We start from the raw sequence: 24,417 nt of genomic DNA on the forward strand, positions 1-24,417 counted from the left end.
GGAGACACGGCCGACCGGCCGTGAACTGAAAGCACGGCCGGCCGGCCGTGAAAAAGCCTTTGATGCCGCAGGGGGTAATTAGGGGAGGAGAATGGCTGGGCTGAGGCACTGCGCCAAGCCTTTGATGCAGCAGGGGGCGGAGCGGGAAGAGCTGCTGGCGGCACTAAGCTGACGATTTGATGCTGTGCACGCGCATTTTAACTAATTGCGCTTGCGCATTGAGTTAAAAGTGCACATGCACTTCATCAAATCGCCAGTGAATCGCCAGTGTAGGTAAGCTTTGTTTAAGCCCCCATAGTCTCGCTCTGCTCAATGCGCATGCGCATTGACAGGCGAGACCTAAAAAGGGGGGAATTGGACCTTGACCCTATCTGCTGTAGCCCTCGCGATTAAATGCTTCTTAGACAAACCGGGCTAACTCAATAGTTCATCTGTTTTGCCATCTCAAGTTTTGAGGATCTGGAAGTCCACAAGCTCTTCCGTTCATCCATTACCCTTCTCCAGATACCGAGTGTTGGACAGGCCACATGAAGGGCCGCTCTCCCCCGGCCCAACCAGGCCCGAACCAGCCACGCAAGTACCACACACCACCATTGCACGTCCACCGTCCCCGCAGGGACCCCTACACTCGAACCTGTTGACCGCGTAGGCCGACCCACTACCGGCCTGCGCGCCCATCCTGGGCGCCATCTTGGACACTCCACCACGAGGCCGCCTGGCCCCCGATCGACCTCAACCCTGGGCCTGGCCAGGCCTCAGACATTCCGGCACCAACATCCACCCAGGAGGTGAGCGGGCTACTTGGTCAGTCAATGGGAGCAAGAGGTGTCGATGGCTCTCCCCCGCCAAGTACCGCTCGCCCATCGCCTCCCCGGGCGCTGGCTCCACCCCCCTGCTGGGTGTCTGAACCCCCTCATCCCGGACCTCCCGACCTCCAAGTGCGAGGGTCCGGACATCAAAGCACACCAGCCCTATAACTGGGGCAGCTCCAGAGCAGGACGGGAGTTGTATCTTGGAGTCGAGAGACGCAAAGAAGAACTCATCCTTGACGGACTACTGGCGCTGCCGTAGCTCTGTCTTGTGCACCTTCGTCTTGCCTGCTGGCGCGGCCGCGGCTTTTGGAACTACCCTATCCTTCACCTTCATCGGGACCTGCTGGCTCTGCCGCGGACCGTCGTCTTCCTTCATCCATCTCGGGACCTGCTGGCTCCGCCGCGGCCCGTTCATCTACACCCCCGAGCTCGAGGATTGAGAGCTATTGCCATCTTTTTGGTAACAAGACTGTCCCGCTACCCTCTTCCCAAACAGAGACCAGAATAGAGGGGACCCCTGAGTCCAGACCTCCTTGTACCATTCTACCGTACTTGAAGAATTCCTTATAAAGTATCGTTGAACTTTATCCTTGTGTGGTGTCCGTCTGTGGGGGGGGAAGTTACTTGTCTGTACGATTCGCTGGAGACGGCTCTCCCCGGAGACCTCTCCCCTTATCCTCGGCCGACCCTCCCGGTCCGTCTAACATTGGTGGCAGCGACGGGATCCGAATCACCGCATAAACCGTACAGAGAGTAGCTCACCCCACGGCGAATCACGATGTCAACTAAAGACAGCGGATCAACGGAGAAATTCCAGATGGAGAAATTGGACGAGTACAGCCATCGTGAACTTAAACAGTTCTGTATCGAATTAGGTATCGCTACCACCGGACTAAATACCAAAGATGACTTTAAGCAGGCCCTGGAATCTTGGGCAGAAACCGGGGCTGCCGGAACCCCCGATCAAGACATCGCAGCACAAACCCCCATGGCCCCTGAAGAACGAAGAACGGGTCTCTCGCCAGACGAGATCCAGGAACGAGAAAGAACCCGACTACACGAGCTGGAAATGGCCCGGCTCAAAATGGACGTTGAACTAAAGTTGGCCGAACAGAAAATCAACTTAGAGCACCTGCGTCTCCGAGAAGAAAGAGAGGAGAAACAGAGACAAAGGGAGCTCGAGGAAAAGAAACTGGCATATGAACATGAGCGGAAATTAGCTGAAATCGACCTACGCAAACAGAATAAAGAAGCAGGGGTGCCCGAGCAACCCCACACTCCAGGGGCAACAGAGAAGAAGGTACACATCCCCAAGGATGTCGTTCGAGAATACTTCCGAGAGGACGACATCCAGCAATGGTTTAAGGCCTATGAAATCGCTATGACTGCACACCGGATCGATAGAAGCGATTGGGGGGCCGGTCTGTGGGGGAGATTCCTCAATGAGGGCCGCGACGCCCTGCTGCAACTCCCGGACCACCAGATGACCTCCTATGACCATATGAAAGCTGCACTCCTCACCCGCTATGGCCTCACACCCGAGATGTACCGTCAGAGGTTCCGAGACTGCACCCGCATCCCAGGTACAACTTGGGTGGACTATGTCAATTACTTTAGCCGAGCCTTCGAGGGCTGGATCAAAGGAAGCAAGGTCACAACCTACGAACAACTGTTCAATCTTATGGTATGGGAGCATCTGTCGAACAATTGCTTCATTGAACTTCGCCAGCACCTCCTCGACAGCAAGTTAACGGATCCCCGGCAGCTCGCAGCCGAAGCAGACCGGTGGGAGATCACCAGAGTGAGTCGAAATGGGTCCTCCGAACAGAACCGGAACAACAATGGTCAGCACCGTCCCCGAGGAGGTGGAGGCCAAGGACGCGGAAGAAGCAACGCTCCGGTCACCCCCACTACCAGCCCCACCCCCCCGGCCAACCGGGGCAGCACCCCAGCGCGACCGGGACATCGAGCCAATGTTACCTGCCATCGATGCCAACGAGTCGGACACTATGCAAACGACCCAAACTGCCCCCAGTACCAGAGCCCAAGACCCCGCCAAGTAGCCGCTGCTGCTCTGGGGGAGGAACAGATCTCAGAGGAACAAGAAGAATATGAACAGGAACACCAAGAATGGGAGCCAGCCGCCATGGCTCTCGCCTGCCTAGGGGGGAGAGACATGGTCCCGCGGGTCCCCCTACCCGCTAATACCCAGAAGTACAGCCAATGGGTGGGCATCAATGGACGCCGGGCTGAAGCCCTTCGTGACACTGGGGCCAGTGTAACAGCCGTCCGCTGTCACCTGGTGACCCCCGAACAATACTTACCAAACATTCTCTGCCCTGTACGTTCAGCCGATAACTCAGAAAGTCTGTGTCGGATGGCCTGCGTCCCCTTCGAATGGGGAGGGGTCTCCGGCATGTTGAAGGTGACGGTCCGAGATGATGCCCCCGTAGACTGCCTCCTGGGTAATGACCTGGAAAGCTCTCCATGGGCAGCAGTCGAACGAAAAGAGCACCTGGGGATGCTGGGCGTCCCGGACTGGGCGTGCGTCACCACCCGGTCCATGACCGCCCGTGCCAACACCCGCCCAGAGGAACTCGAATGGCCGGCGCCACCGCCTCCGGTCGCCCCCGCCGAAACCACCGACCGTGACGTCCCCCCCGAACCAGCTCAACCTCCAGACCTCGCTAACCTCGACCAGTGGCCTCAAGAGGGGGGGCCCACGCAAGAACAATTTCGCCAAGAACAAAAGACCTGTCCCTCCCTCGAGGGACTCCGCCAGCAAGCGCTAGCCCAAAGCGCAGGGGATACCTCCGGAACTCACTGGATCTACTGGGACAATGATCTGCTGTACAGTGAGCAAAGAATCGCGGAGCTGGGGGCCAGCCGAGTCCTAGTGGTACCCCTCCGTTTTAGAGACTTTCTGCTAAACCTGGCCCACGATGTCCCCCTGGCAGGACACTTGGGTCAAGGCAAAACCTATAGCCGCCTGGTGACCCACTTCTTCTGGCCCAAAATGAGGGACAATGTACACCAGCATTGCCGATCTTGCCCCACGTGCCAAGCCAGTGGGAAGAGCGGCCGCAAACTGAAAGCCCCCCTGCAACCTTTTCCCGTGGTCACCACCCCGTTCGAGAGGGTCGGAATCGATATCGTAGGGCCCCTGGACCCGCGCACAAAACAAGGCCATCGATTCATCCTGGTGCTAGTGGACCACGCCACCCGCTACCCGGAGGCTGTTCCCCTGCGGACTGTGACAGCCCCGGTAGTCGGCCGGGCTCTGATGGGGATCTTCTCCCGGGTGGGCTTCCCCCGGGAGGTCGTCAGTGACAGAGGCACGAACTTTATTTCGAAATATATGAAATCTCTCTGGCAACAGTGCGGGGTTACCTACCGGTTCACGACCCCCTATCACCCTCAAGGAAACGGCCTCGTTGAGCGGTTCAACCGCACGCTCAAAGGGATGATCGGGGGGTTGGAAGAGCCCCTCCGTCGCCAGTGGGATGTGCTGCTGCCGTGCCTCCTCTTCGCATATCGAGAGGTTCCCCAGAAGTCCCTGGGCTTCAGCCCATTTGAACTGCTATATGGACACCCCGTGCGCGGGCCGCTCAGCCTAGTTAAGGAAGGCTGGGAGATGCCCCCTCTAAAGAACCCACCAGACGTTTTCCGCTACCTCCTAACACTCCGCAACCAGACCCGGCGATTCCGAGAACTAGCAAAAGCCAACCTAGAGGCCAGTCAAGAGGACATGAAAAGGTGGTATGACCGGAATGCCTCCTCCATCGAATTTGAACCTGGGCAACAGGTATGGGTGATGTCCCCCACCGAACCCTGCGCCCTACAAGACAAGTGGACAGGGCCCTTCAAAGTGGTCGAGCGCAAGGGTCCGGCTACCTATCTCATCGACTTGGAATCTTCCCGGAACCCCCTCCGGGTCCTCCACGCTAACAGACTGAAACCGCACTTTGTACGGACAGAACTCAGCCTCCTGATGGCCACAGACAATGGGGCTGAAGAGGACTCCGAGCCCCTCCCGGACCTCCTACGAACGCGGGAGAAAGACGGTTCCGTGGATGGGGTCCGACTCTCAGAGGCCCTCACCCGAGAGCAACACCAGGAGTGCCAAGTTCTCCTGTCACAATTCGCCAGCCTGTTCTCCCTCACCCCAGGTGTCACTTCCTGGTGTACGCACGATGTGGACACGGGGGACAGCCCCCCTATCCGCCACCGGGCCTACCGCGTGCCAGATCGGGTACGGGCCTGCATCCAGGAGGAAGTAGCCAAAATGCTCACGCTCGGGGTCATCGAGCCCTCAGACAGCCCCTGGGCCAGCCCTGTAGTACTGGTCCCCAAAGCAGCTGCCCCCGGCACCACACCAGAACTCCGGTTCTGCGTCGACTACCGGGGCTTGAATGCGGTCACCAGGACAGACGCACATCCCATCCCCCGGGCAGATGAACTAATCGACCGCATGGGAGCTGCCCGCTACCTCAGTATCTTCGACCTGACGGCGGGCTACTGGCAAATCGGCCTCACACCCCGGGCACAAGAACGTTCTGCCTTTTCCACTCCCGATGGCCATTACCATTTCACAGTCATGCCCTTCGGCATGAAGAATGCCCCAGCAACATTCCAACGGCTCGTCAATCAGGTCCTGGCGGGGCTCGAAGGATTCAGCGCCGCCTACCTAGACGACATCGCTGTATACAGCAACCAGTGGTCCGAGCACCTCCACCACCTCCGAGCAGTGCTGCACGCCCTTCAGCAAGCTGGCCTCACGATCAAGGCCAGCAAATGTCAAATTGGGCAAGGGTCTGTAACCTACCTCGGGCACCAGGTGGGAAGCGGCCTGGTGGCCCCTCTGCAGCCAAAAATTGCCGCCATCCAGTCCTGGCAGCCCCCCATTACCCAGACCGAGGTACGAGCCTTCCTGGGCCTCACGGGCTATTACCGAAGGTTCGTGAAAGACTATGGTACTATCGTGAGGCCCCTCACAGAGCTCACGTCAAAAAATCAGCCCCAGAAAGTCAACTGGACCCCAGAGTGTCAAGCTGCATTTGAACAATTGAAAGCCGCCATGTGCTCCGCCCCTGTGCTCCAGGCCCCCGACTACAGCCGGGAGTTCATCGTCCAGACGGATGCCTCCGACCATGGCATTGGGGCAGTCCTGTCTCAAGTGAACACCGAAGGCCGTGATCAGCCGGTGGCCTTCATCAGCCGGCGACTCCTACCACGGGAACAACGCTGGAGCACCATAGAGAGGGAGGCCTTCGCGGTGGTATGGGCCCTCAAGAAGCTCCGGCCCTACCTTTTTGGCACACCCTTTCGGGTACAGACCGACCACCGACCCCTGCAGTGGCTGATGCAGATGCGGGGGGAAAACCCGAAGTTACTACGCTGGTCCATCTCCCTACAAGGGATGGACTTCACAGTTGAACATCGGCCTGGGCCAGATCACGCCAACGCAGATGGCCTGTCCCGGTTCTTCCGCCTCGACGAGAAGAGTCCCCAAGAGAATGGGTAACTCTCCCCGCCTTCAGCTGGGGGGGACGCATGTTGGACAGGCCACATGAAGGGCCGCTCTCCCCCGGCCCAACCAGGCCCGAACCAGCCACGCAAGTACCACACACCACCATTGCACGTCCACCGTCCCCGCAGGGACCCCTACACTCGAACCTGTTGACCGCGTAGGCCGACCCACTACCGGCCTGCGCGCCCATCCTGGGCGCCATCTTGGACACTCCACCACGAGGCCGCCTGGCCCCCGATCGACCTCAACCCTGGGCCTGGCCAGGCCTCAGACATTCCGGCACCAACATCCACCCAGGAGGTGAGCGGGCTACTTGGTCAGTCAATGGGAGCAAGAGGTGTCGATGGCTCTCCCCCGCCAAGTACCGCTCGCCCATCGCCTCCCCGGGCGCTGGCTCCACCCCCCTGCTGGGTGTCTGAACCCCCTCATCCCGGACCTCCCGACCTCCAAGTGCGAGGGTCCGGACATCAAAGCACACCAGCCCTATAACTGGGGCAGCTCCAGAGCAGGACGGGAGTTGTATCTTGGAGTCGAGAGACGCAAAGAAGAACTCATCCTTGACGGACTACTGGCGCTGCCGTAGCTCTGTCTTGTGCACCTTCGTCTTGCCTGCTGGCGCGGCCGCGGCTTTTGGAACTACCCTATCCTTCACCTTCATCGGGACCTGCTGGCTCTGCCGCGGACCGTCGTCTTCCTTCATCCATCTCGGGACCTGCTGGCTCCGCCGCGGCCCGTTCATCTACACCCCCGAGCTCGAGGATTGAGAGCTATTGCCATCTTTTTGGTAACAAGACTGTCCCGCTACCCTCTTCCCAAACAGAGACCAGAATAGAGGGGACCCCTGAGTCCAGACCTCCTTGTACCATTCTACCGTACTTGAAGAATTCCTTATAAAGTATCGTTGAACTTTATCCTTGTGTGGTGTCCGTCTGTGGGGGGGGAAGTTACTTGTCTGTACGATTCGCTGGAGACGGCTCTCCCCGGAGACCTCTCCCCTTATCCTCGGCCGACCCTCCCGGTCCGTCTAACACCGAGGTCTAGAACTTAGAACCGCTGCTTAGAAGTCAAACACCCAGTGCAAAACGCTATGCCCTGTGGCCAAAAGCCCGGAAGTGAAAGAGGAGGTGCTGGCATAGGCCAATAGTGTGTCAGAAGGTGCCTCTGCAATGGTCCTCATCTTAGAAAAATTGAACATTCTACTGATGGCCCATGGGCCAGAAAAAAATAGCTAAGGGACTTATTTTGAGTTTGACAGATGGGATACACTGCCTAAAGGTGACGGATATCCTATCTGTAGTATTATGAGTACCATAGGATATAATGCACTTGTAATCCGGTGAATGGGACTTTTGCCACTTTTGTTACAGAGTATCCAGTTCACCAAACTCTAAATAAGCCCTCAGACTGAACTTAAGGCTTGAGTCCAGGGTCACACACAAGGATCAACCTGGAAAGAACATTGCTGTGTCGGGTGTGTGAGGAGTTGTCCACTGGTGAAGAACTCTTTGACAACTTAGCCGGAAGATGTTTCTGCATCTGCAGAAAGATGAACACATATCTTTGGCACTGAGTGCCAGGGGATTAAGTAGGACAAAGGAATTCTGCAGTGCCTAGTTTCTTAAGGCAAGCCCTCAAAGCAGCAACCATGGCTCAAAATCAATGATCCATTGCCACTGGCAAAGTGGGTGAACTTCATCCACAACATTGACCCAAAACACGGCTTTGCATAGAACAGGAAGAGATATCTTGGTTATGCTCAATGGTAGCCTGACTTCTGAAGGAGCTCTAGAAGAAGGCATGGACTGGTGCTTGGTAATGCAAGAAAGCAAAAGACACACAGATTATGAACGGAATTCAGAGCAAATCAAACATTCACCCCCAGTCAAGAGATCTGTGTCAAATCCATCAGTTCTTTTGCTCACGATGCCACCACAGTTTAGACTCAGCCTTATGCAAATCAGTCTTGAACCTGTGCCTCACGGGAACAGTCCAGCCCGAACCGCCAAGCCAGGTCCTCCCTGGACTGGAAACAAGCATCCTGGGTCCAGTTTCGGGGCATCACCCACCATCAGCCAGGCTAACTTGAATCCAGTGGCACAGTGAGCCCGGTACCCACTTCTGGGTATACCCGGCACACTTAGGGCGAGAAAGCAGAAGAGACACAGATGATGGATGGAACGCAGAGCGGGTCAGGCATTCTCCCCCACTCAGGGGATCTGGGTTGAATCCATCATTCTTTTGCTCACGATGCCACCCCAGTTTCGACCCAGCCATATTCAAATCAGTCTTGACCCTGTGCCTCTTGGGAACATTCCAGCCCACACTGCCAAGCCAGGTCCTCCCTGGACCAGAAACAAGCATCCTGGGACCTGTTTCTGGGCATCACCCACCATCAGCCAGGCTAGCTTGAATCCAGTGGCACAGTGAGTGGGGGTGAATGTTGGATTTGCTCTGCATTCCGTCCATCATCTGTGTGTCTTTTGCTTGGTAATGCAAGAAGGCACTAATGTTACAAGATGTTCCAGTGGGAGCACTTGGGTGAAGGACCTCCTTCCTGCAGATTCTACCATAGAGCCTGTTGTTACAACTGCTTTTCATATCATTGGTGCTATACTCGCGCCTTCAAGTCGAACCTCCTTCTTTTAGGGTAGGAATAGCTAATATAAAATGGCACATTTCAAAATGTGGCCTTGTGTGTCGTATGAGTATCAATGACTTTCTCTGGGCTAATTAACAGTGAATTGCATGCTTGGTCATTTGACATCACTTGACTTACTGTCATCACTACCCCTTCTCTTTAGCTTCCAGGAATCCCTCCTTTTTGGTTCCATCATACTTTGTTACATCCACTTAACTGCCTCTCCCTTTCATACATGGTGACATCCAGGTTGATGATGCAGTTCTCGTGATGTACGACTCCTGGGGTTGGGTGACGGTGGGATTGCCAGGCGGGGGATGCCGTTTGAACATGGAATGCTCAAATTGCCTGAGCCTCTATGTGGCCCATGACGGTCCTCTCAAAGGGGATTAACTGTTCTTTTTGGTAACCATATAACTCTTTGTCGGGATTTTGGAGCAGTTGGGCTTGAACAGCAGCCAAGTTCCGTCTGCACGTACAGATGATTAAGCAGAATCTGACCACAAAATGGCTGCCCCTAAAGCCACAATGAGAAGGCGGCTGCTTGAGGGGTGCTCGAGGGAATGGTTGAGGCACACCTCGACCTCACTATAATCCTTGATGTCTCACTCATCTAAAGTTCTCTTTTGTTACATTGATTTATGTTATGCAATGTCATGCCATGTTATGATATTCGTATTTGTGTAGGGCATGTGTGTCACTGGTGTGGCTCTTAGCGCTGTTGTACTCTCCGGAATGTGGGTTTGTGTGCGGCTCTGGGCACTGTTGGAATTGTGCATCACTGTCCTCCAAGGCTTGCATGATGGACAAACTGTTGCACACATACCATGCTTGGCATTTGACGTTGTGTGGATCTACATGTGGCATGGAGATTTCTGGGATTACGCCTCAATCTTAGTGTGTAGGTTTTGCAGCTTGTATCGATATTTCTGCATGCAGCATGCATTGTGTTTTTGCGTGTTTTCTCCCCCAGGACCAGCACTCATTCGACTCTGAAGAACCGAAGTATAACTTTGCCCCCAGTACGGCCCTGAACAAAACTTCACAACCTTTTGGTGCCAGGACGGGCCAGGAAAATTCCTCACCAGGTCTGGTGACCAAGTCTGTGATATACACATCCCTAGCGCCAACCTACGGTGTGAACCCCACCTCTCGTGTGCACCACAACGGGTAGGTTCCAGAGTACCTAGGGCAGGGTGAAGGATGGCACTGTAGTCAAAACTGAGTTGAATGAGGCCCTCTTCTCTGAGCACCGCCTTGTAGAGATGGCCACTTCTGAAGGATACCACCCACATAAGGCAAGAGGCCGGGCATCACGCTTTATAACAGAACCAGAGATAATCCCAAAATGCAGACGGTGAGGAGATGTTCATGATACCAAAATGCCACACTGGCTCAAATTAGCAATAAAACACGGAAATACCCTAAAGTTAACAATTAACATTTCAAGCATTGGGAGAGGATGTAGCCTTATTGCTAGAGCAGTCGACCTCGAAGCTGGGGAACCGGGTTCGAGTCTCGGCAGCGACGCTCAAAATCCTGTGATTCTGGGCAAATCACTTAATCTCCACGTGCCTAACAAAAATGAATGAGTTCATTTGTAACGAAACTGGTGCTCATGTAAAGCGCTCTGATACCCGATTTCTCTGGTCTAGTTCGCGTTATATAAAACTCTAAAAAAAAAAAATGGGGTGTGATGTGGCTGCGGCGGGGGATGTTGAGGATCAGGCGTGAAGAGGCATTCTGATGCGTTGAAGCCGTTTCAGGGGTTTGGCCGAGGCTCCTGCGTAGAGGGCGTTTCCGTAGTCCAGCCTGCTGCTGACGAGGGCCTGGGTAACTGTTTTTCTTGTTTCGGTGGGGATCCACTTGAAGATCTTGCTGAGCATGCGGAGGGTGTTGAAGCAGGAGGAGGAGATGGCGTTGACCTGCTTAGTCATGGAGAGGGTGGAGTCGAGGATGACCCCCTGGGTTGCGTGCGTGGTCGGTGGGTATTGGAGCTGTTCCCAGTGCGGTCGTCCACCAGGAGGCGTCCCAGGCTGAGGGGGTGGATCCGAGGATGAGGACCTCCTTCTTGTCTGAGTTCAGCTTTAGTCGGCTGTTCCTCATCCATTCGGCGACGGCCTTCATTCCTTCGTGGAGGTTGGTTTTGGCGGTGTGGGGGTCCTTGGTGAGGGAGAGGATCAGCTGGGTGTCATCGGCTTAAGAGATGATGTTGTGGTCGTGCTGTTGGGTCACGTGGGCGAACGGTGCAATGTAGATGTTAAACAGCGTTGGGCTGAGGGATGAGCCTTTGGGTACGCCGCAGATGATCTCAGTGGCTTCGGAGCAGAAGGGGGGGGGAAACTGACGCTCTGTGTTCTGCCGGAGAGGAAGGAGGTGGTCCAGTCCAGGGTCTTCTCTTGGATCCTGGCTTCATGGAGGTGTGTTCATAGTGTGCGGTGGCAGACCGTGTCGAAGGCCGCTGACAGGTCCATCAGGATGAGGGCTGTGGTTTCTCCTTTGTCTAGCAGGGCCCCGATATCATCGGTGGCGGCGATGAGGGCGGTTTCATGGCTGTGGTTGCTGAGGAACCCAGACTGGGATGGGTCCAGGATGCTGTTCTCCTCAAGGTAGTGGGTCAGTTGTTTGTTGACGGTCTTCTCGATGACCTTCACCGGGAACGGGAGCAGGGAGATTGGCCGGAAGTTCTTGAGGTCCGTCTTGGTTTTCTTAAGTAAGGCGTTGATCTCAGCGTGTTTCCAGCTCTCCGGGAAGGTTGCAGTCTCGAAGGAGATGTTTATGGCTTTCCGGAGATGGGGTGCAATGGTGGTTGTTGAAGACGTGGTGTGGACAAGGGTCAGACGGAGATCCGGAGTGGATGGTGTTCATGATCTTGACGGTGTCGTTGTCGTTGGTCCAGGAGAGCAGGCGGTTGGTGCGGGTGGGAGCCTCAGTGGTTGTCGAAGCGGTCGTGGTGCTGAAGCTGTCGCGGATGTCTGCGATCTTGCGATGGAAGAAGGTGGCCAGTGAGTCACGATGTTGAAGAGCTCTTTGCTGTTGTGTGTCTATTTTAACGTGTGGTGCATTATCCTTACCTGAAGGAAAAACTGACAACCAAGCCTCTAAACTCATTGCATCTGGAGTAATGAGCTCTACTTCAGATACATCTAGTGTAAACCTCGAATTCCAAAAGATCTACAGAGAACAAACACATCAACAGGCTGTTTGGTGTATAAACTAAGACTTTGAATACAACCTACTTTTCCCCTTAGATTGTCTCACTAATTGGTACAATTTAGGAAAGAACTAACCAACCACCTCTTCTGATGCTTCCCAGTCAGTGCCGCCTCAAGATAATTATGTTTCCACTCCGATTAATTGCATTGCATAACTTTTCATTCTAAACCAACTTGTAAGTGTCTCACAGGTGGGATATGTACCCAGTTGGCTACCTACAGTGCCCCACTGCCCAGTTAGGTCCATGCAATATAAATATCCAGATAAAACAAAATATGCAGTGTGTAATTGAAAATCAGCTATTCTCAATGCTCACCACTAACAGCATACCCCTGAACTTCACAACGACTATTACGGTATACATAGCAATAGAAAATATTTTACCAAACGCTTCAGACAAAAGGTGCCAGTGATCTTTGCATGAAGAACATGTACACTTCATGAACACGGAGCCACCTAAGTATGCGAAGAATGTCGCAGACGTGCCAGTGTGGCAGTAAACCTGCCAAGGAATGTGGACCTGTATTTCTGCAGGAAACTAGGCTAGTGAATTTGCTGTCAACAGGGTTATTAGCACATCAGTAGGCTATCAGTAGGGTTGTTAGCAGAGCATTTAGAAATGGACCCTGGGGTAGATACATACATTTACACATCGAAAGATGAGGCACTGCTATACATGTTTATGTTTTGTTAGGAGCATGGCAGGTAAGAAGACGTGACAAGGCCCAGAACAGGATAGTAATGCACTTTGTCATAACATGCACAGCAACAGATTAAAGGCAACATTCTAACGTGGCCAAGGTAAACTAAAGTTATTTCATTAACACTAATTTATTTTAAAGGTTTTATATAGTGCTGGCTAGACCGGGAGGTATCAGAGCGCTTTACATGAGTATCATCAGACCATATTTACAGATTACATCGTTACAAAGGTAACATCATTATTAGAGCATAGCTACATAGTTACATGTTAGGTCGAGACAAGCAATAAGGATAATATGTGTAAGCGAAAAAGCAGGCATGGGGAGAGATTCAGGGGAGGGGGGTAGGACCAGGGGAAGTAGACAGAGAATGAAGGGGTGAAACGGGAGGGTGACGGGGGCACAAACCGGTAGACGAGTAATAGCTGCGTCCAAAGTCCAGTAAGCTGTGATCCCAGGGGAAGTGGTATCATTCCCCCAACTCGGTTGCGAGAGGCTCCCTTTACACAGTGAACTCTCTCAGAGGGGTCTCTGAGACTCCAAGGCCTACCTACTGGATCCTTCCCCAAAAAGGGGAGAGGGAGTGCTTTGGCAAGGGGTGCCATACAATACCTCAACTGTGAGTGGCTCCCTTGGCGTTGTGGACTCTCTCAGAGGGATCACTGAGACTCCAGAGTATAAGTAATTGGATCTTTCCCCAACAAGGGCTTTATTCATTTTAATCAGTGGAGACAGCCACCCCACTTAAGGAGGCTTAAAGCTTTATGTAAATATACTTTAAGATACAGTCAAAATCTGGCAGCATTCAAGAGGAGAAAGCATGGACGAAGGGAGCCTTAAATATGTTATGGAACCCTTGTAAGACAAGACACTGAGAAAAGCGAGTGACAAAGCCTTGTTGCTTGCAATACTTCCAGAAGTATTATCACATGAAGGTTGGGCATACTTTCCTTAGTCTAAGTCACTGTGCCTATCCTGACGTGCGCATAGAACATTTATTAGACAATATGAGGTATAACCAATCCCACCGCTAACCAACTTAGGGATAATAAGGATCCTGCCAGGCATCAACATGCTATTTTCCGAATCTGAATCTGCAGAGGAAGCCAGGACAAACTAAAACAAATGACACCGCACCTCAGCACAAGAGCTACCAAGCTCTCTACTAATGGAAGTCATGCAAGGAGGGCATCAAAGTAATTCCAACCATTTCACACAAAAGTGTGATTCATTAAATTAATTCATTAAGATGTATATACACAAACACAACGAATCAAAGCATGGCTGTTTCAGAAAAATCAATGCCAACATTCTACATGCATGTAAAATCAAATGTCGTAATCCAATAGGTACTTTTCTGGATCAACCAGATCATTCCAAAAAAGAGCTTTTGCTTCTTGCACAAAAGTTTGGAGAGTTGGGAAACGTGTTTGACTTGAAAGATATCAGGATTCAATCCTGGAGATCTGGAACAGGAAATGGAGCAAGTTGAGTTGCCATCAGACCCAATTTGCACTTACCACTAACAAAATTGAGACTTTTACAGTAGAGACTGCATAAGCGAACACAAGAACAATTGAGATACTCATGAATGAGACTATGGAGGCATGTGCTGTGGAAGAGAAGGGATTTCAGGTCCACACCAAGACATATCACTAAGCAGTAGGTTGAATACATGTAGACAGGCAGTGAAGGGGGCTGCACTTCTAGGACAGCAAAAGAGGCAGTGGCCTAAGGAAGTGGACGCCACATATCTTTCGTTTCAGGGTTCCCTCTGACCTACAGTCAATCACCGGCTGGAATCTGGAACTTTTTTTGCTTTGTCCACATGTCCTTTGGTTCTTCTTCCTCCCTGTTACCATATACTTATTACCCCATAGTCTACTTTGAAAGTGCACTACTTCTGCAATACTATGACCAAACAGACAGGGTCTTATGAGTGTGCTACGTTCTCCAGTGCTCCAGAGTATGAGAAAAGTAACCAGGTAATTCCTGGGTTTCGTCATCATCCTGGCTCTTGACGAATCAGAAAGCCAAGACACTGTAATAAAAATGATATATGATCTTTTCTTTGGAACTTCTCATGTTTAAGTTCTCACCATGTCTTTTATGCCAATTCGAAGATAGCTCCTAAGCACTAAGGGCCTAATTTAGATCTTGGCGGTACTCCTGCTATCCCTCAATTGCGCAGTTTTCAAGTATTCTGTTGAGTTGAAGGTATTTCGCCGGCTACGTTTAGATGTCTGCTGGCTGACCTGCCGCAGTGGCAATATCCTCTGCTGGCTAACAGTACTCCGTCTCTGTCATACCGGCGGTATTGCACAAAGATGGCGGTTGGAGAGCAGCCAAAAACAGCCGACACGAGTTTCGTTACTGTGCGTAAATTTCTCAAGGCTTATTCCTCGTGCTGATTGCAAGGTAGAATTCAAATGCCGAAAAAGTCCAGGGATGGGTCTCACCAATCCTTATTTTTATATATGTGCGTTGATTTATGGATCTATCGAAAGAAGCTTGATGGGCGACCAATCTATTTTAGGAAATCCTTATTTTTTATGTTGGTTTCTAAGCTCATTTGAAAAAGCTGGAGGAGTGACCAGTCATCATCATTAAAGATCCTGCAAAAAGAGATAATAGTTCTCTTTGTCCCTCTAAGGTTCCGAACCTGTCTCAACCTGAATCAATTCAGTTGTTCTCCCAGAAAAAAAGTGTTTCAGTCATGCGATAGCAGGGCTATTAATATGCCTACTAAAAAGATTTATTCTCAGTGCGGAAGGGGCTCTGATATGTCCTTTCAACACAACGGCGTGCGCGGAGGCTCGAGGAAATCCTGTTGGTTACGTGGAAATAGCCATTTGTGGCTTCTTCTTCCATTGTGTCATGTTAGCATCCAAAACATATACAGTCAATATGTTATGGCCCTTTGTGTTACATATTGCATGCCACATACACACACATTATTGAATCCACACCCACAGGTACCACAAGGACAACACCCACAAAAACAATTTCATTTTTAAGTGTCAGAACAGGTGTGTTCAATTTACCTTGATAAGTAGGAAAATGTACACAACTGCATTACATCTAAGAAAAATATTGTATGTAAGAGCAATGCAAAAATATACAAGGCTACATTAATTGTCAACAGGCGATTCATAATAGGGCAATTGTACATGTAGCTTACCTTCGATCCCAGTGACAATGGGGTCGTTCAGCATCCTGGTGGAGTCGGAGCAGCAAAGGAGGAACGTGAACGCTGGGGTTCAAGACGGAAATGGAAGTGGAAAACAGCAAAAATGTATGTTTTGACCTCCTTTCCTTCAATTCCACTAACACAAAGTAGGAGAGGTTCCCGCCACAGTTGTCAAAATGTAAAGACATATCGTGATCAGCTTGGTGGGACTCTTGGCTGGAGTTCCGACAACAGCCGCTTCTGCCTATGATGTCATCAACATGGGTGAAGATTCCTGCCGGAGGCGGCGGGACTCTGGCGGTCTTTCGCCTATGGACCCGCCAACATCTAAAAAGGGTGGGCGAACAGCCAAGTCGGCGGGTGGTGATTCAGTCAAACAAGTGACAGAAACACCTTTACTGCTGAGACCTAAATCAAGTCCTAAGTGTTTAATTTGCAAAGCAGTACAAAGTGGAGGTCAGTGTTGAGTGCTCTCTCTCACTCTCTGCAACCCTTTTATCCCTGAAAAGATCAAGTTTTTCTGTGTTATACCATCAGAAGGTCTCACAAAGTGGAGGATTTGCATCAGAGCATCTGCCTCCTCTGTAACGCTACAAAATTCAGTAGCTTCTATGCCAAAAGGCACTTCCTTATCTCACAAGTTGAGATAATTGCTTAACAGGGCACATCAACTGAGTGAACTGCACTGCTAAATGACCGACCATCCAGTCTAAGATGAAGTTACAAAAATTACAGTATCTCAGTTTTGTGTAAGTTGTGTTTCAGTAACACACCATTTGGATAAATTATGGCAGTGCTTTTTGACGAGCACTTCACATAGCTATTCAGTCAGCAATCAGGTTGTCCGGCTTCCCTGTCAAGACTAACTGCGCAGATGTCCCCTACTCAAACTAATCTGCAACTCAGTTGAGCTGCCATTACATTAAATCAGTGCCTCAATCAGCAGGAACAATGTCACAAATACATGTTAACAACCATTGAGCCTTGCTTCTAGGCGCCATTCATTCCTTCTTTCTTTCTTTTTGAAGGTTCTACATACTTACTGTAAGCCTGAAAATTCAGACAGACAACTCCGAAAAAAATACAAAAACGGTAAAAAAGTCAACATGTTTAAATTCTGCATGAAAATTAATATGCCCCGCTGGTCTGGACTCCTTTCACATGTAAGCAAACTTCACATTTGTTTTTAAGTTGTCTGCTCCGGACAGTTCTAGTAAAGCAAGTGAAACAATGTGCTGTCCATTAACCAACAGTAAACTCTTACCAACAACAGTAATCCGCGCATAACTACTAACCAAGATGGATCTACAATTCATTCTCCTTCACTGGAATTTAAGAGACCTAGTGCAATTTATTTTACAAACCTGTGTCTTAATCTACAAACATATTTACATTCCATAATATTTTTATGAGTTAATTGGTGTCTAAATCATCTTAGAGCGCCCTGAGCAGATTATCCTGCGAGTCGCTCAGTTTGAGTTCGCATATAAAGTTCGAAAGATCTTTTTAACAGCATTACACACGACTATACACCACCTTTTCGCTTTAACTACACAATATCATACAGCAGCACACAGCAGAATAGTTTTACCTTTAATCCTTGTGTCACCAAGGCTTGACCTGAGCCAGAATCATGATCAAAAATCTAATCCGAGTAAACATAACTTGAATTTATCAATGAACAAAAGGCTTGGTAAGATGTAAGCTATCTGCCAGTCTACCTGGGTAGTTAAGATAATGTTGCACGCCACCTTGCACAACCAAACTTATGAATGGTTGGAAATATACTTATTAGAGCACTCAACTGTATAACCTAGTATAAAGCAGCCTTTCCATGCAGCTAAGACTTAACTAGTTTTACTAGCATTTGCCTCTGATACAAGACGACCAGCGGTAGAACTTTGATTAGGCTTGCGTGCGAGTAGAGATCGATTGTAAATAACTGTAGTAAGGACCTGCCATCTACACAACAGGTTCACTATGCTCAAACTCTATTCCTTTAAGAGCTTCAGACTACAAAATGAACAAGAGGGGTTCAGATTCGGTCTGTTAGCAGAACAATCAGCTGCATGAAGAGCTCATAGTCAATCAAATAAATAGATACACAGCAAATACTGCTTAAAATGTTATCGAATATGATCCTAAAAAGCAATAACCAAGAACAATTTCAGAAAAAAGACTTATCCTTTAGGTTAGAATCCTACCATTCTCAAGTCGGGAGGGCAGCAGCAGTCCCCGCCGGCCCAGTTCCGCCAGGGCGAGACATCCACCATGCCATGCATTCTCAGTCTCCTGAAAACTATAAACAGATGACAGGTTAACCCTAGTAATGATACAGCAGGTTCTAAAATTCATAGTACAGCAGACACTTAAAAGAATACTTGGCTTAATCCTCACAGTCTAGTAGAAGAAAAACCAAGCACTGCAAATCCAACAGTTGAGGCTTTAATATGCTAACACAATCAAACAGTATGTCAACATGTCATGCATTAGTACAAAGAACCAGGCCGCTTGGCTTTGCCAATTCTACTGCTGTAAGTACAAAGGGTGGATTACCTACAGATGTTATCTTAACATGCAGACTTATCTCAGGTAAGTCACCCACTGTGTGAATTATTCTATTTTTCCAAAATGTGAGTGCAATATGACAGAGTTAGACTGTGGACTGTATGGCTTCCAGAAGCAACACAATAAAACTGTCCTTTTGGTTCTCATGTTTCGCTAACGACACCGACAGTCGTCCTGCAAACAAAGATACAAATATTTCACTCAGGCAACAGAACTGTGCTTTGTAGATGGTATCTTTAAGCACTGTAGCTTGCACCTTCAGCAAAATAAAATGCAGACTACCGAATCCATGATCTACAGCAGGGGTCGACAACCTTTTCTACACTAAGAGCTACCTGAGTTCAGGGAAAATCTTCCCAAGCTACTAATATTAGTGTTCAAATTGAGACCACATCAGACAAGAGAACATTAATGGCCACCATATTCGTGATTTATAGACCTCCGTGCATCAGGCAGTGTTTCCTTCCAGCAGTAATTTGAAAATCTTTACATGGGTAATACATAACCCTGTGCTGCTTACACCAAAGTTATGGTATTAGTAATAAGTCTGTCGATTGCCACATGATTGATCAGTCAAACGTCAGCTTTGAATATATTTTGGAAATTGAACCATTTTTCTCCCAAGGTCAGCATATGAGTTCTGACAATGCACACATTTTCGCCTTCAATACACACTCTCAACTTCATTCTACACAAAACAATTCAGGCAAGCAAAAGCTTCTAATTTACTAGGCTGGGCTGCACACAGGGAAGTACGTACAGGTAGTATTTGGGAGCAACAACACCCTAACACACCTAGGGAAAGAGGCAGGGCTGGGAGCAGGGATGAGGCGACACACCAAAAGAATGGGGAAGATGTAAAAAAAAAAAGTCACAACTGCAACTCCACAAGCGTCTGGTCCATACTGTCTGTTCTTGAATGTAATAGTCCCTATTACAAGGCACGGACCTCTAGCTATTCTCACCAAAGGCATCTAAACGGAGGGCTGACGAAAGAAAGCAGGGCCGGACTGGGAATAACAACCGGCCCTGGCAAAGTGCTCGTCCCCCCACCCTCCTCCCCACTAAGGGGGGGGGGGGTTGCAGGTGCCGTCGAGCTCTTTGCGGGCCGGTTTTCGGCCGATTTTAGTACAGGGCAGATTTTGCAGCTATGCTGCAAAAACGGCCCTGTAACAAAAACGTCCCCCAGGGGCCCAAAACCGGCCCGACCCGTGCGGCGTACCGGGGGATTGCCCGGTGCCCGCTATGGCCAGTCCGGCCCTGAAAGAAAGGATCCCACACCAATATACAAATGAGGGCTGGTGTGGCAAATATACCCATGCCAGCAGCGAAACGTGGTGAGATGTGAACATCTACCAATGAAAATGTATCTTTAAAACATTATCACTGAAGCCTGTTACAGAATTCAGGGCGTGAAGTCATTTTAAGGTAAATGATAAACTAATCAAAATCCATTAAGTCCGTGACTGCGAAGATATCCGGCCTGTACATAAACAGAGATGTTCACCTGTTCTGCTAAACAGAGAGAGAGAAGTACAGCAGGACGTTACGGAAGCTTGGTGCTGGTTATCACCAAGGACGACTTTTGAGATACATTAGTCTGGGAAAGGGGACACCAAGTTATTAAGCCTGAATGTTTAAGTTTATTCAAGTTCAGATCCATCTGCAGCTTTGTGAAGTTTCTGCCAAACATTCACGAGATTGTTGACATTTAGCGCAACCACTGAAATGGGCAGACATTTGCCCAAAAATCAGGAGCAGAGCTTAATTTGAGCCAGTGGTTGTAGGTGGAGCCCACTAGCACTCATTGTTAGGAAGCAGCACTTATTTTTCCATATCAGACATTGACCCAGAGCAAGAGTGAAAACACAAAAAGGAAAGGAGAAGAAACAAATGGGAAAAGGAGGAGGAAAAGAAAATCGGAAAAACAGTGACAAAGAAAGAAAACAGGAGTGAAATAGAACTTGAAAGAGTGTTTGATAGTGTATGAAAGAGTCATGAGGTGGTATCAAGTCTACACAACCTTGGTACTGGGCACCCTTATTTACAAAGTAAGTGCTGATCAGGTCAAAGGTTATCCCATACAGTTCTTCCAAACTCTGTATACTGCTGGGAGAAGGTGAGACCTGAATAGAGGTATACAGGTGACACTGGCTGTATTTTAAAGAAAGGACTGAGCCAATGCAAACCTTGGGTTTGATGGAAATCTTGGTAAGGCAATTGCCTGAAATAGAAAGATCTACCATGTTAACGGCCATAGAAAGGTCTGGTTTGAGTTATTTTATTGTAATCCAGCACAAAATAGGTTAGTGCCTCTGTGCTTTGAGAGGGCTGGTGAATGGTCAAATGGCAAGCCGTTTGTAAAACATTTCAATTCTGTTGTTACAGTATATTTCTGGGTACAGATAGCACTGCAAATGCTGATGTTCTGTGGGTCTCTGAAATGTCTTTTAATTAGACTGATGCCTCCTGCATGCCTACTTTAATTTATTTTATTTTAGGTGTTTTATAGAGCATTAGCATGCTGCCTTCAAGCCCTTTGCAGCCCTTAAAACGTAATTTGTAGCAGATAGAGGCAGAGACACGTGATGGCGATACATCAAATTGAATAAAGGATGTCTAGTGTCCTTTGCTCCATTGACAAAGTTGGAAGATAACATTTGGCCACTGTACTTTGTCAATCGGATTGGCTTTGTCCAATTGCAAAGGGAGTGAGAAGAGGTCCCAAAGATATTTTCAAAAACACAAAAAGTGATACGAGAAATTCTTGCAATAAGTCTAGCACTAGCAATCGCTCAGGTGGCATTCCAACTCATCCTGCTTTTGCCCACCATGCTACCTCAGTTTAGACCCAGCCATATGACAGTGGCATAACGAAAGTTGAGCCCCCCCACCCCTGCAAGGTACACAGAGGGCCCCCCGCTCAGGATTTAATCCGGAGCTATCAGGCCTGAGTACTGTATTGAGGGGGCCCCCCTGCAGCTCGGGCCTCCCCCTTCATGGCAGGGGCTGCAGGGGCCTGTGTAACACCCCTGCCATATGAAATCAATCTTACCCTGGTCTATTAGAAACAGCTCAGTGGAACTGCCAGACCAGGTCCTACCTGTACTGGAATAAAAGCCGCCCAAGACCGGTTTTGCCCTGTTTGAGGCTTGTCAGTAGATTGTATCTTGGTTTGGTGCACCAGACGATTACCTGAACATAGACTCTGAAACAGTTAGAACTGACACTGGTCCCTCCTAAGCTGTGTCCGGGTTATCCAATCACCAATGACCAGATCCATGATTACTGCATTAACTCACCACTAGGCAAATTTCCCCTAACAACCAGGAAGTTCAATTTTCTGGGTTTAGAATCCGAGATCACTTTTGCGAGGGAGGGCTTTTTACAGGTTCTTAGCAGTACTGGCATTCTGAGTGAACTCTTAGTCCCTTTCAGTGAGAGCTGTTAAGAAACTAGGGTAATTGGCAGATTTATCCCAGCATGCTTGATATTCTGCAACACAGTAAATGAACTGAGATTCAAGTAAGGATTTCTGCAGATTGCGGGGGACTTGCAATCTCTACCCCGTAAAAAAGCCTGGTCTATTGATTTCAGCACCTTTTGCACCAGAGCACTGCGTAATCCTTAATTAAAATGATTTGGTAGCATCTTGGTCCTAAATGGTACCAGTACTTTTTAAAACGGAGTTTGATACTAACTGCCCTACCTATCTGGGAATATATACCTATTATTTTTTAAATGAATAGCTCTGATGAACATCTAGACTTTGGGAGAAGGAGGACATTGGCGGGGTGGCGGAGGACATTGTCTCTGCCATTTCAACAGCACTCCACATGCCAAATTTAGAGATGACTGCCGGCCCAGCAGTCATCTCTGAACAGTGAAAGGGACCGTTGTTAAGGCGGTTCCTTTCAGTGTACCAAAAGTTTGGAGGACGTATTCCATTGGTTTTAACAGCCATACGCCAAACTTGTAAAAATAAATTCTGTGTTTCAAAAACAAATTCTCAATGCGGAAGATTGGTGTTATGGATTGGGAGCCACACAGGAATTACAGGAGTTGCAAAGTTCACACCAGCACAACCACCGAATGCCACAATTCTGAAAAGGACGTGGGTACGAGGTGACAAACTCTGATAATCCTCTAATCTACCACAAAAAAAGAGAACCACCATCACAACACAATCTTTCCAAGGGTAAATGATATATAAGAATGGAGAGAGAAACACAGAGTTCTTGACTTGTCTCTCACAGGCCTCATCCTCTGGTAACAGGCAATGTCTCTCCATAACGGACTTGTACGGTGGCTTGTCTATGAGAAATACATAAAGGAAATCTTTGTGAATATGGGGATTGATCATACATACTAAGCAATTCCCTGCCCAGTAATTAATTCTTATACGATGCTACGATGAAGATAGCCCATAACGATCCCAGGAGGCTTGGGTACACCAGGACCCCAAAGTCCAGGAACTGCCAAGAGTCTGGAGTCAAATTCTGATGAGAATTTTTAGTAGGCAAACACAAATAACACAGCTGAGGGTTGTCAGTATTACATCTATGGACACACTGGGAAAGAGGCATAGGTGCACGTCTGTTTCTGTCCAAGAGATCCACGATGAGAGGGAAGGGTTGGAGGCTGTCGACTACCTGTTCTTGGTAGCTGGCTCATACAAAGAAGGGGAAGGACAGACAAATCCAGGTCAGAGCCAGCAGTGGGAGCACAGCCCCACCAGGCAGCTATCAAAACGCTACATACTAGAAAGATGGTGCCTGGTGACTTTAGAAACTATTGTATGGCTCTAGCTTAGTTGGTCCATCAATATAGCATTTCCCCCAATTTAGTTATGTTGCTCCCTTCCCCGGTTTGTGTTTACTGCGCCCCAGGTATACTTACCTCCTGCTAAATTCCTGTGCTTCATGTTTCTTGGTCTCTTTGCCCCCTACCCTACCGCTGCCTTGTCTGGCAGTTCTCTGGAGCTGCTGGGTCTCTGTGTGTTTTCTGTTGCCTTCAGGTTGAATACCGCCATGCCCACTGAAGTACCCAGTAATATGTCCCTTTGAGATATATATATATATATATATATATATATATATATATATATATATATTGTCAGTGTGACACTTGTTCATTTAGGGTCTTCAGTCCCGATTCGGAGGCCGCTTATTACAATGCTGTCCCGAAGAAGGAATCTCCTGTGAGGGGTCCTTGCTTGCATGGTGTGTTTTGCTTGCACTGTCCCTGCTCCTATTCCTTTTTCCCTGCTCTGGACTGAGCTGGTAGGTCGTGTTACCATTCCACCTTTCGGACAGTCCTCAAAGGGAGCTTGGAGGATTACTGTCAGAGTCAAGAGACTACCTCTCCCTCGCTACTAGTGAGGGGGCACATACAAGGAAGCTGCATGCACAGTAAGCGTTAACTGGTGCATTCCCGACAAATATACAGGGTTGAAAGAGGTAGGTGATCGGAAAAAGTCAGAGACAGCATGAAGGGAAAAACTAAAAAGGTGAGGGATTCGAAGGGTAAGCCAACTAATGCCAGCGGGAACCATGCAGCCAAGAATGCTGACCCGCTACATTTTTCAGGTAGGGACTCTTCTTAAACTGCTCTGAAATGTTACCCTCATGATCTTCCTTTTCTAATTTGTCTGAAGTTCCGTCTCTGTCCCGCAAAGTCCTCCTCCTAACTAAGGCTCAGACCGATGTTCAATGCTTTAAGTCTTCCAGCTACCCTGTTATCTTTAAGCGAGCCTTAACTTT

General features: G+C 49.2%; 1 protein-coding gene across 3 annotated transcripts in view; it reads right to left on the minus strand.

The window, feature by feature from the left end:
• The window catches only part of TBCD (tubulin folding cofactor D), a 2,437,462-nt gene that overhangs the window by 1,728,426 nt on the left and 684,619 nt on the right, over positions 1-24,417 (minus strand). For all 3 annotated transcript variants that reach the window (XM_078654702.1, XM_078654704.1, XM_078654703.1), the window contains one exon: positions 18,292-18,386. In XM_078654702.1, the coding sequence (XP_078510828.1) occupies positions 18,292-18,386 (95 nt within the window). The remainder of the gene's footprint in view (positions 1-18,291; positions 18,387-24,417) is intronic.

This window comes from Lissotriton helveticus, chromosome 7 (genome assembly GCF_964261635.1).
Source record: "Lissotriton helveticus chromosome 7, aLisHel1.1, whole genome shotgun sequence".
Lineage (NCBI taxonomy): Eukaryota > Metazoa > Chordata > Amphibia > Caudata > Salamandridae > Lissotriton > Lissotriton helveticus.